This window comes from Lethenteron reissneri, chromosome 10, assembly GCF_015708825.2.
Source record: "Lethenteron reissneri isolate LAM-NWPU_2019-01 chromosome 10, ASM1570882v1, whole genome shotgun sequence".
Lineage (NCBI taxonomy): Eukaryota > Metazoa > Chordata > Hyperoartia > Petromyzontiformes > Petromyzontidae > Lethenteron > Lethenteron reissneri.
In genome coordinates, this window is record NC_083788.1 from 1,553,157 (window position 1) to 1,566,367 (window position 13,211).

The window sequence follows — 13,211 nt, forward strand, 5'->3', positions numbered from 1 at the left end:
AAGAGTGCTGTTAGCGAGTAGCAGCACCTATGAAGGCCAGGGCATAGCGCACGAGGGGGTGGTTGGGCAGCACCATGCCTGGCCAGTCACAACAACACACCCACTCACTCGCTCACCCACTCACTCGCTCACCCACTCACGCGCTCACCCACTCACTCGCTCACCCACTCACTCGCTAACTCACTCACCCGCTCACCCACCAACTCACTCACCCACCCACTCATTCCCTCACCCACCCGCTCACCCACCCACTCACCACACTGCCGGTCACCTGACTTCTCTTTGCGTCTTTCCTCGCCCTCCCATTGTCCACCTCCCCAGGTTGTCACAGTAACCCTGCTGCTCAGTTCCAAGACCCGTTTTACACGCTCATCAGCATTACAACTTTGATGAGAGTGCTGTATGTTGCTGGCCGCTTGGCATTTTGGTCCCTTGGGTCTTAGCTCTGAAGCTGCGGTGAACACCGACAGCGGCATCGATGTCACGCGAGCCACCGTCGGCGCGGCGCACCCGGCGGCCGTGACGGTGTCAGGATTTACACGACGACGCTCTCGTGGCCACCCCCCCCCCACTTCCCCGTGACTCACGCCGTGAGCTGATTGGCCCGAGCGGGGGATCGCTTGATGGATGATGCGGCACTCGACCCGCACAACGCAGAGTCACTCCATCCACGCGAATGAGATGCAGAGGGCCGCCCCCCCCCCCCCCCAGGGAAAAGGGGGGCCTGAAGGGGAACGGTTGCACCCCCCCCCCCCCCCCCCCGTGGCAAGATGTTAACTACCTTGCCTTGTATACAGGAGGTCGTGAGTTCCATCCCGACCCTGACTCCTGCTCTATATTTGAGTTCGCGTGTCTCTATATCTCTCCCCGTGGTCGCGTGGATTTTTCTCCGGCTCCTCCGGTTTTCCCCGGTTCAGAGTGTTTGGCTGCCCCTATACATTTCCACACGACGATGATAAGCCACTTCACTGAGCTATCACTTGTCATGGCCAGGTCGCTTCTGAGAATGAGCTACGCAGCTCAGTGGGGCCTTACCCCGTCAAATACATAGTGGTAGTAGTTTAGGGGCACCCGCCGCGTGCGATGAATCGTTTGAGACGATTCACGGCCGTGAGATTTGTGCGCACGAGCGGTGACGGCGTGACGCATGTACAATCGTTTGCGTGGCGTTGGCGCGGTGGCGCAGAGGTCCTGTGGAGCTGTCAACCCAGCGACAGGAGAGTTTGATTCGCGGCCGTGGCTGACGATGGGTGGCGAGTGATATCGGAACCGGTCCTGGGGACGCAACCTCCTTCCTTCACCGAGCCGCACCCGCCAGCGTGTGGTGAAGTATGACCGCGTCGGAGACCCGCGGTCATGCATTGGTGGAGAATGGCTGGAACATATTTTCGCTGTTTCCGTTTAGATAGTCACATGATGTGATGACAAAGCAACTCACGTGCGCCACTGACGGGGGGTGGGGGGGGATAGCGGGGGGTGGCGGTGGTGCTGGTTGTGTTACCCCTGACGAGGGGAGGGGTGGAGCAGGTTGTGTTACCCCTGTGTGGGATCCCGCGGTTGTGTGAGTTGAACCCCCCGATGTGGCTCGGAGAGCTGAATGGAGTTCAAGACAACTCCCAACAAACACCGCCTTGTTGTGAATGAGCCAACGCAGAAGATCCCCTGGGGTTTGATCTTCCACGAAGCTGCTCCCGGTCCACCCTAAACTGTATCCGCTGCACAAACCACAATACCTGATGATGATGATGATGCACAAGTGGAAAATGTGAAACTCTCCAGCAGTGTTGCGACTGTGGCCATCCAGAATGGAGGCGGTACGCAGCGCGTAGCGACGCAACACCCCGATCCACAAGTACAAAGGAGAGAGACACCGCAGTGACGGCGATGATGATGATGATGATACACGACTCCGCTGGCTCCTGACGTGGTTGTCTGCTTGCTTGACCACCTCAGTGTGAGACCGTCGCCGCTGTAGCTCCGCGTCTCCATCAGCAGCCGCACGACTAAAGCTCCGCCGCACGCCTTCGGGTCGTATCACTTCCTGAAGAAGCTCCCAGCACGTGGAGCGAAACGTCGGACACATCGTGCCGAACGACGCGCAGGACAGTGTTTAAACGTCAGCGCTGGGTCGACAAGAGGTGGCGTGCCGTGGTGCTGGCCACCCACCCCTTTCGTGTGCCGTGCCGGCCTCGTAGGTGCTACTCGCTAACAGCACTTGCCCCAACAGTCTGTTAAGGCTACACGGGGGATCAACGTCAGCATTGGGGAGACAAAGGCGGCCGGGCATGGTGCTAGCCACCCACCCCCTCATTTGTCATGCTGTCCTTCGTTAGCCAGCACTTGCCTCAACAGTTTGTGTGACTACACGGGCGATCTTTGTCTCTGTCTGTCATATATGCGACGCATCGCGTGCTTTCAGATGCGCTACTGCGGCCGTCTGGAACGTTCTTCCTTCCGATATTAGGGAGCCACTGGGAGCTATGACAAACTAATTTCTTTAGAAGTGCTTTTTGCGGTTAGTTTGTGTCCTTCCCCCCCCCCCCCCGCCCTGGAACCTCCGATGAGCGCGGTTGGCTACGTACGGTGCGAAAGAAGTTTAACATCCACACAAACACCTCTACACATGAGAAACACTTTAATCTATACGCAACCCATTGGCCCCCAATGGCCTTCCGGAAGGGAATACTTTTCAGCAGCATTGATTCTACTAACTATTGACTTTTTTTATTTTACCAGGCAAGGCCCACTGAGCTTCACAGCTCTTTTTCCGAAGCGACCGGGCCACAAATGATAGCTCAACGAAGTGGCTCATCGTGTGGAAATTTATTGCAGCCAAACACTCTCAACGCACGTTTCTAAAAACTCCAAATATACAGCAGCAGGCATGAGGGTCCAGACCGAACCCATGACATCCTGCGTACGAGGCGAGGTCGTCAACATCTCTCCACCGTGGCACCCCGATTCGGTCCAAGCCAAACCCTTGACCGGTTTTAACAAACAGTATCTCATCAGCAGTGTGGTGTTTTTTTTCGCGTGCGAACTCTGTGGGCAGGCGCCGGCGAAGGGCAACGCGAGCGAGTCGACCCCCGCGGCAGCGGCAAAGGCCCAGGCCCAGGCCCGGGCGAGCAAGAAGGCCAAGGGTGCCGCGTCGGCGATGGCGTGCAAGGTGGCGCTGCTGGATGGCGCGCAGTACGAGTGCGAGGTGGAGGTGAGGCCCCGCGTCCCCAGCGCCAATCCCCGCGAATGCCCCCCCCCCCCCCCCCACATCGCCGCTTATCGCCATCACTCCATCCCACGTCTCTCTCCATCGCACGTCTCTCTCCATCCCCATCCCACGTCTCTCTCCATCGCACATCTGTGAGGGATCGTTTTCTGCCCCTGTGTGGAATCCTTTCCCGTCTCTGTGAGGAATTGTCGTGAGAGCCTACTCCCCGTTAAATTGGATGATGTCATTGAATGGTTGCCACCAAGTAACGTCCCCCGCAAGCCTTTAATCGCGTGCCGGGCTCAGGAGACAAACTCTTGGTGGGTTAACCACTTGCCAGTGGAAAGGAAGAAAGAGATCATGTGGTTTGTGATTGAACAAAAAATCCTCCACTCGATCACGCTCGGCAGCGGCATCTGGCGCGGCCCAATTAGCGCGGCTAGGCCGGGCCTCGGGGGAGGCCTTGCCCACCTGCTGCCCATCATGCCCTCATGTCGGCGGGTGGGGGGTTGGGGGGGTTGGGGGGGTTGGGGGGGTTGGGGTGTGAGTGGCCGTGCCGCGGTGCGCGCACCGCCTGCTAACGAGCGCCGGCATGAATCGTTCCCCTTGCTTGCACCGCCGCCGCCGCGGTGTGTGTGTGTGTGTGGTGGGGAGCGGTAGTGTAGCGGTTGGCGCGCTGCGCTCCGAACCTGGCGACCCGGGTTCGATTGCCGCTCACGGCCAACACCGGTGACGATTATTCGATCTCATTTACAGCGCCAGTTAATCGTCACTGGTGTTGGTTGTGAACGGGACTTAAACATCGGGTCCGCGGGTTCGTAGCGCACCACAGTGCTAACCGCTGCCGCTTCCCACGCACAACAACAACCGCCACTAAGTGGCGGTGACGTCACCACGGTGCTTGTGCCAGGCTAAGTGCACTTTTAAGGCCATGTGAAGTGTCGAACGCCCGCTGGCAGGAGGTCACGGGACAGACCCAGATGCTATAGCTTGACTGACTCGAGATGACTGGGCTGATGGCATTGAAGGCTTCACGAACTATGTGGTCGAAAAAGATGTTCAATAATGTAGGAGCCAGAGGACATCCCTATCACACCCCAAGGTGAACAGGGAATGGCTCAGACTCCTGGCCACGTAGTTTTACCCGGGCCTGCCCACCATCATGATTGTGAGCAGAGAGTCAAGGACTTAGAAAGCACGAAGAATAGACCAGAGCCCAGGTCTATTGATGGTATCATATTCCTTGACCAGGTCAATAAAGCAGAGATGTAGGTCCTGTTGGAATTGCCCACACTTCTGCTGAAGCAGACGCACAGAAAATATTGCATCTGTGCATGACCGCCCTAGCCTGAAATCGCGTTTGGGCTCCGCAAGCTTCTCCTCAGCATGCCTGGACCTTTCCCGGCACACTGAGGAGGGAGATGCCCCTGTAGTTGTTACAGTCTGTGCGGTCCCCTTTCTTAAAGAAGGGGACCACTAGGGCATTCTTCTAATCCTGTGGAACCCATCCAGTGGTCCAGACCACTGCATCTGTGTCAGGTCATAGAAGGTATCTGACTCATGGGCCTTGCCTGCATCCCTCCACTGATGTTCATCGTCGGTGGGGGCATAAGTAACCACGACCACCACTCCTCGCCTCCGGTTGATGGGAAGGCGAGCCCCAAGTAGCCTGGGGCTGACAGCTTCCCACACCTCACCGCCACTTTCCTACGCCCCCTTCATTCTTTTGTTCAGAAAAATTGCCCCTTCCCTGTTATTTGACAGTAGAGGACTGTCCACCCCTCATGGTGAATATCGCAGAGATCCAGGTGGTACCGGTCCAGCTCCCGACAGAGGAGTGGCAGCCTCTCCACGTGGCGACTCGCAGTGGCTGTTTGCTGTTTCTGGAGGAACCCCGATGATAACGATTCAGTCTCCTGGCTCCGCCAAATGGGATTTTGCCAGGAGACATCATAGACGCCGGTCTCCCGGGCCCTCCGACACAAGCTTCCTTTTGTATTTTGCACGTAGTTCAGTGGTAGTTGAATTGATGGTGGAGGGGTTACCAGCCCCTCGCGCACGGCCAGAGCCCCCATTTGGCCACTGTGGTGGCTACAAGCCCCATAGCCGATTTTGGAATTGGCCTTCCCTCCATGGCATTGCTCCCATCCATCACAGCGTTATCGTCCGGCACCACCAAGGAGGTTAGGGGGTTGTTTTTGCCGGACAATCATCTGTTTTACAGCGCCAATTCATCGTCACTGGTGTTGGTTGTCAGCGGGAATCGAGCATCAGGTCCGCCGGTTTGCAGCGCATCTCAGCGCTAACCTCTACACTGCCGCTTTTCACGTGCGCGCGCGCGGACATGCACGCACGCACACTGCCGCTCGCACGTGCTGGCCTAGTGTAATTTATTATTTTTATTATTTTATTACTTCCCTTCTACGTGACTTTACCGAAAGAACCAAGAAGATAGTGTAATATAACGCGAGCTAGTCTGACACGCAGCGCCGCCGCCGCTGTCGTTCGTGCCAATTGCATCTCTCGCAGGCGGTGAGGAGCCGGCGCTACCGACAATCGTTTATAACTGGCGCTGTAAATCTTGGGAGGACGTGTCACGTGAACGGGAGGGGCTCGCGATCTCGCCGTCTTTACTCGTAGACACCGAAGTGGCTCGGAGATGTTAACTCCCTCGCCTGGTGTACAGGAGGCCGTGGGTTCGATACCGACCCTGACGCCTGCTGTATATTTTGAGTTTGCGTGTCTCTCTCCCCGTGGTCGCGTGGATTTTTTCCCTCCACATTTAGAATCAACGTGACGCGTTGGGAATATTTGACTGTTACTATAAATCTCCACGTAACGATAAGCCACTTCGTTGAGCTATCGTTTGGGATGGCCAGGTCGCTTGTGAGAAAATAGCTACCTAGCAGATCAGTGGGGCCTTGTCTGGTGAAATGAAAATGTAGTTTATAGTTTTATTGTCACTCAATGTGCATTTGCTGTCGGCCCGTACGTTTGTCGCTGCGTTTGTGACTCGTTTTGAGCTGTGTCAGCCCAACATCCTAAACGATCTCTAAATTGAAACTATTTTTTTTTTTACTACTTTTCATGTTTAGTTTGTTGTCCTTCCCCCGCACGTCCGATCGGCACGGTTGGCTACGTACGACGCAAAAGAAGTTCAACAACAACAACCGCCATTCGCCACTAAGTGGCTGGTGACGTCACCACGATGCTTGTGCCAGGCCAAGTGCACCTTGAGGCCACGGGAAGTGTCGAACGCCCGCTGGCAGGAGGTCACGGGGCAGACCCAGGTGCCACGGGTCGACTGACCGAGATGACCGAGATGATGGCTGATGCACCACCTGTGCCCCCTACTGTACCAACTTGCTGTGCTTAGCCACCCCGGCGCTCTCACGCTCGTTGTTGTGAGCGTCGCTCCCTCCGCCCTCCGTTGTTGTTGGAGGGCGACTGCTTCCAACTGACCAGTAGCGTCCTTCACGAGCCTCCTCCACTTAGGCCGATCTTGACACGCTGGTACCAGTCATCCGGCAAGTCCACTCAGCTCCACGTCCTCCTGTACCACAATCACTCCATCTCTTCTCCAGCCCGTGCCGCGCCCGTCTAGCCCCCTCGATCCGGCCGAACAAAAGCTGTTTAGGCATGCGGTGGCTGGGATGCGGGCTACATGAGCCCAGCCACGCAGCCTTGCCTGCCGGAGGAGCTCACCGATGGGACTGTGCCCAGATCTTTCAAGGATTTGTGAGCTCCTCACACAATCCAGCCTGGTTAAACCCAGGATGGATCGTAGGCAGGCCAGCCTAAAAGTTCCAACCGGCGAAGATGCTCCACTAGGGGGGTCCACGTTTCGCAAGCGTAGAGAAGGGAGGGAATGACCGTGGCCGAGAATACCTGAAGCTTCGTGCGGAGCGACAGACCAGGTCGCTTCCACACAGCGATACGCAACCGATGAAAAGATATTGCCGCTCGACTGATTCGGAGTGAGACTTCTGCTGATAAACTGGAGGCCGGTTCATAAGCACACTGCCCAGGTATGGGAAACTCTCCACTCTCTCCACAACTGCCCCATCACTAATTGGGAGTTGTGGGGGTGGAGTGTCCGATGGTACAAAATACCCAGGCAGGTGCTTAGTTTTGGTGGGGCTGATGGTAAGGCCCCACCTTTTAGTGGCACACTCCAGTCTCAGCAGCAGCGTCTCCAACTCCTCTTCTGAATGAGCAGCTATTACCAAATCATCGGCATACATAACGTGGTTGACCAATAGGGAGCCATCCCTTGATCGCACCCGGGCATCGATCAGCCTCCCATTATATCTGTACCAAATGGAGTTCAACACACATACACACACATACACACACATACACAAACGTACATACACACACATACACACACATCCGCTTCCACAATAACTGGTGCCACTTTGACCAAATCCTGACACGTCTCCTCGGGCCACTGAGCTGCATCCTTCCAGAATGAAAGTCATTCAAAACATTCCTCTTCTTCTTCCCTTATCCAGCATCAGGCACGTGGTGGTGGTGTGGTGGTGTTGGTGATTTGGTGATGTGGTGGTGGGGGTGATGATGTGGTGGTGGTGATGTTGCCTGGTCCGTAGCCAGTCTATGGGTCTCTGTGTGAGTCTATGGGTCTCTGTGTTAGGCTATGGGTATTTGTGTGAGTCTGTCTCTGTGTGAGTCTATGGGTCTCTGTATGAGTCTTTGGGTCTTTGTGTGAGTCTGTGGTTCTCTGTGCGGGTCTATGTGTCTCTGTGTGAGTCTTTGGGTCTCTGTGGGTGTCTATGGGTCTCTGTGTGAGTCTTTGGGTCTCTGTGTGAGTCTATGGGTCCCTGTATGAGTCTTTGGGTCTTTGTGTGAGTCTGTGGTTCTCTGTGTGGGTCTATGTGTCTCTGTGTGAGTCTTTGGGTCTCTGTGGGTGTCTATGGGTCTCTGTGTGAGTCTTTTGGTCTCTGTGGGAGTCTATGGGTCTCTGTGTGAGTCAATGTGTCTTTGTGTCAGTCTATGGGTCTCTGTGTGAGTCTGTGTCTCTGTGTGAGTCTATGGGTATTTGTGTGAGTCTGTGTCTCTGTACGAGTCTTTGTGTCTCTGTGTGAGTCTATGGGTCTCTGTGTGCGTCAGTGTCTTTGTGTCAGTCTATGGGTATTTGTGTGAGTCTGTGTCTCTGTGTGAGTCTTTGTGTCTCTGTGTGAGTCTGTGTCTCTGTATGAGTCTTTGTGTCTCTGTGTGAGTCTATGGGTCTCTGTGTGAGTCAGTGTCTTTGTGTCAGTCTATGGGTATTTGTGTGAGTCTGTGTCTCTGTATGAGTCTTTGTGTCTCTGTGTGAGTCTATGGGTCAGTCAGTGTGTGAATCTAAGAACAAATGGGATGAGACTGTCAGGGAAGATGTTTGAGGTCACTGTGTGTCTCCTGTGCAGCAGCTGTGGGGTCTGGCAGAGGGTGGAACACAACGCCAATGAGGTGGTGGTGGAGGTGGTCGAGGTGTTTATGTTGGAGGTGGTTTGCTTAACGGTTCCGGACATGACGACGTTTCGATCTTGAATGCACGTGACCATGATCGTGCGCGCTGCCCCCTTGCTGCCCCCTTGCCGGCCCCTTGCGTTTGGCTGTGGCGTGAGCAGAAGCACTCTAAGGGGCAGGTGCTCTTCGACAAAGTGTGCGACCACCTCAACCTCCTGGAGAAGGACTACTTCGGCCTGGCCTTCCAGGATGCCCACGACCACAAGGTGAGGGCATCGCCGGCCGTCTCGGTTCACGACCTCTCTACGTTACCGTCGCCACGGGGAAGGAGGAGTACGTACGTGTGTACGTTGAACGTCTTCCGTACCACCACCGTACTTAGCCAACCGCGCTAATCGTAGATGCGGGGAAGGACAACAAACTAAACACTAAAAGCAGCTGTAAAGAAATGTGTTTGACAATCGCGATGACGATTTTAAAGTGCATCGGAAGGAACAGCGTCCTAGGACGGCGCAGAAGCGCATCTGAAAGCGCCACGCGATGCGGTTGACCGTCTTGTTCGATGGCTAGCCAAAAGCTGCTGCTGCTGCTGCTGCTGCGAGGATGAGTGGAGTTTGCATGACGATGGTTTATGCTCCTTGACGAGATCGGCAAGGTATTGTGGTTCATTTATGTTAAGCGCTTTGTGTGTAATGAGTTCGGCCTTATGACGTATTCGTTCCGACAAACCGGAAGCCAGTGCAGCTTGAGCACCGGACAGAAAGGAGGAGGAGGCCACGTGGGTGGGTCAGAGGTCAGAGTGCCGGGCTGCCACCACTGACAACCCTGGGTTCGAACCCGCAGCACGGCTCGATGATTATATCTTGACTCTGGGCTGTGGCTCAACTTCCCTAAACCATGTTGGCTTCACACCAATCATTATTATTGTCATTGTTGCTGTGCTCAAGTGAAGCAACGTAGTTGTTGTTCGTACATAACGGTAGTACCCGCAGAAAACCCACGCGTGTGAGCGGGGAGGTAACTAAAATGAAAACAAAACTCACCAATGTTATTTACCAGGTAAAGTCCTCTGAAGTTACACGGCCACACATGATAGCCCAACGAAGTGACTTATCGCGTGGAAATGTATCGCGGCCAAATAATCTAGAAATGCATGGTTGATTGTAAATGTGAAGGAAACTGCAGAAAATCCACGTGACCATGGGTAGAACATGCAAACTCAAACATATAACAGGGTCAGGGTTGGGATCCTACCCACGACCTCCTGTATACCAGGTGAAGGAGACGCAACATCTCCCAGCCACCGCGGCGAGATGGTGTTTGCTCAGCCCACAATCCCTCTTGGGTCGATAAAATGAGCATCGCTTTGTGGGTAAGTGCCGCTGTGCGTGGTGTTGCGTTTGTCCGCCACAGTGCCGTGCGGTCTGTCGATTTTTCCTTGTTCCCACGGGTTGAATCTTCATCTCTTGTTCTCTGTCACTTTGCAGAATTGGTTGGATCCTGCCAAGGATATTAAAAAGCAAGGTCGGAAGTAAGTTTCACTTTGCCACATTCTCACTCTTGGGGGGGGCTGGTTGGGGGGCCAGTGGGGCGTGGGGGGGCCGGTGGGGCGATGGTTACCGTGTGGCTTGGTGGCAGAGCGATCGGAAGGTCGTGGGTTCACATCCTACTATTGAGTTGGCTCAACCCCATAGTCCCTCTGGGGTCGATAACATTCAGCATCACTGTGTGGGTAAATGAACAGTGATTGGCCCACCTCCTGGCTCTACAGGGCTGTAAGCGGAAGATGAAGTGTCGCCTCGGTGCTCACTCGAGCCCGTGGGAGGTTGATTAGAATCCCCGTCAGGGGCGGGACGCAGCAGCCAGGAACCCAGGAGACACTTTCACGGTTTCCACCGAGGCTGAAAGCACGAACGCTTTAGCGCCGCCCGCCCGACACTACCGTCTGTCGGTCTGTCTGTGTCCGTCGGTCCATCCGTCTGCGATGGGGAGGCCACGGACGATAACTCAAGCGGAGGCGATCCGGCCCGTAGCGTGGCGTCGTCGCTGTTTGGTGCCGCGCCCTGGAAAGCGGTTGCTGCCCAATAGACGCGAGCGGACAAACCAGCGCAGCATGGACTTCAGAATCCGAGTCTTCGTTTATCTCCAGAGAAAATCCGATGAGCCGCAAAGCTCTTTATCACAGATATCCAGTAACGGCCAGGGGGTCAGAGAGTTACAACAAACAATGTTCGCGATCGAACCCAAACAACCTCTTGTGGATAATATTGGTCACGAAAGCCGACTACATGTTAAACTTACCTGCCCTCTGTTAGTCCGCTGCTGGATTAAAGATATCTCCGCCTGCCCGCCTCGCTACCGTGTGGGGTTGTTGTTTGACCATACTTCACCACGCTGGTCAGTGCGGGTTGGGCAGATGGGCGGTGGCTGGCGGTTTGGTCCGTGGAATGGCGAGGGCCGGTTCCGTTAACCCCCGCGCCAATGATATTAGCGGTCGCCAGGTAAACGAACTCAGGGTGGTCACGTTCATCGCGCAGTGCCGATAACCGCTGCCCGACCAACCCCCCCACCGTGAAGGATTCTTCACGCGTTTACGTCACGAAATCCAGAAGACATTGAAGACAGCTTCCACAGGGCGCTCTCGTCAATGGCACGTGGCAATGAGTTTACGCGTTTGCTTCCAGCAATCGCACGCTGTGTGGTTCTGTTAATCTGGAGAGCCAGGAGTGTGATGGGCTCACACGAATGTTTATTTGTGTGTGGAGATGTGCTTACATTTACCCATGATGCACTGCAGCAATGCACATGAGGGTTTGTGTATAGCAGACAGGCGAGGGTGGTGGCTGGGATTATAATTACCCATGATGCACGGCAGCACCATACACCACGGAAAGAGGGATACCGTAATCAAATGTTAATAATGAGGGAATGCCGTCAGCTAATTACAATAACGAGGGAATAACGTGATCTAAGTATACTAATGAAGGAATGACAATCGAATTATAGTAACGAGGGAATACCGTAATCAAATTATTGGAATGAGGGAATGATGTAAGATAACTCCAATAACGAGGCAATACTGCAATCTAACAATAAGAATGAGGTATTGATGTAATCTAATTACAATAACCAGGGAAATCCGTAATCTAATTATAGTAATGGGGGGGGGGGGGGGATACCGTAATATGATTATAGTAATGAGGGATTACCATAATCTAATTATACTCTTTGGTTCTTTCGGTAAAGTCACGTGGGTATAAAATAAAATAATTGCGACGTTTCGGGCGCAACACAAGCGTCCGTCATACCTAGGTGACTTTACCGAAAGACCAAAGAGTATGGATTCCTGCAGTCACGAAATATTCAAATCAAAATCTAATAATATTTAGCAGAGAATGCCGTAATCTAATTTTAATAACGAGCGAATACCGCAATTTAATTATAATAACGAAGGAATACCGTAATCTAATGCATAGCCACGTTCCCAAACGGGACACATTTTTTCTGCATCCATGCCGCCTTCCACCGGTCACTTTGTGAGTCTTAGCAATTAACCCGAGAAACTAACGCCCCCACAAGTCGCACGCGGTTGTGTTAGCTCGTTAAAGTGTGTCCTCCCAAAAGTAATCCCCTCACAAATTATTTATGGATATATATTCGTTAAGAGGTGGCAGTGGCTTGGGGAGGAAGGCCTTCATCAAGCAGTGGATTGACCATGATGTCATATCTGTACATATAAACGGGGATTCATTTCTCACTGAATAATCTTTACGGGTCCCCATGAGACCTGGGAGGAGGCTCTCATCTGGTAGCCAGAGTGAGAGGTCTGCTGGATGTGGCGGGCCGGGTGAAGGAAATATTTTTTAGATTCACCCCACCCCCCCCACACAGAGCCAGCTTGCCCATGGGATTTATTCGAAAACTCCGTGGTCATTAACAACAATGATGGAACAAAACTACGTAGTACACCGCGAGACAGATGGGGCAACACAGAGACGGGAGAACACACACACAACGAAAAGCCAATCACACAGATCACTTCAGCAATTGGGCCTCGGCCCTCATGGGCAGGGCCCGGCTGCACGTGAAGCAGGCTGCTGGGTTGCCGCATGTCATTGGCAGGAGCACTCCGTCTCAACCGGTACTGTGTTTGTTTCCCTTCAGAAAATACTGCTGCTGGTTGGCATTATTGGTCTAATGAGACCGGTGGATGAATATAATATTTGTGTCTATGACGCAAAACGGGGGTTCTGCCGATGTTTGCTTTTACCCCACAATGCTCCGCGGCACGGTGCACTGCGCCCGTGCGATTGGCCGTGGCCGACTCTAACCGTCGCCGCTGCCACTTCTGCCCCCTCCGCTCTCCTCGTGTCTGCCAGATGGGCCGTGGGCGTTTTCCTTCAATGTGAAGTTCTATCCGCCGGACCCGTCGCAGCTCACGGAGGACATCACTAGGTAGGCGAGCGGCGGTGGTGGTGGTGGCACACGGGCAGTGCCGTGGTGGCTCGCTGCGCGACAGCAAAAAATCGCACGGTGT

The 13,211-nt window shown here is 54.1% G+C and overlaps 1 protein-coding gene across 1 annotated transcript in view; it reads left to right on the plus strand.

Annotated features, from left to right (window-relative positions):
• Positions 1 to 3,054: 3,054 nt before the first annotated feature.
• Positions 3,055 to 13,211, plus strand: part of LOC133340798 (protein 4.1-like) — a 43,926-nt gene continuing 33,769 nt past the window's right edge. The window contains exons 1-5 of the mRNA XM_061549203.1: positions 3,055 to 3,208; positions 8,836 to 8,940; positions 10,162 to 10,198; positions 12,493 to 12,498; positions 13,054 to 13,129. Of these exons, the coding sequence (XP_061405187.1) occupies positions 3,155 to 3,208; positions 8,836 to 8,940; positions 10,162 to 10,198; positions 12,493 to 12,498; positions 13,054 to 13,129 (278 nt within the window). The 5' untranslated portion in view covers positions 3,055 to 3,154. The remainder of the gene's footprint in view (positions 3,209 to 8,835; positions 8,941 to 10,161; positions 10,199 to 12,492; positions 12,499 to 13,053; positions 13,130 to 13,211) is intronic.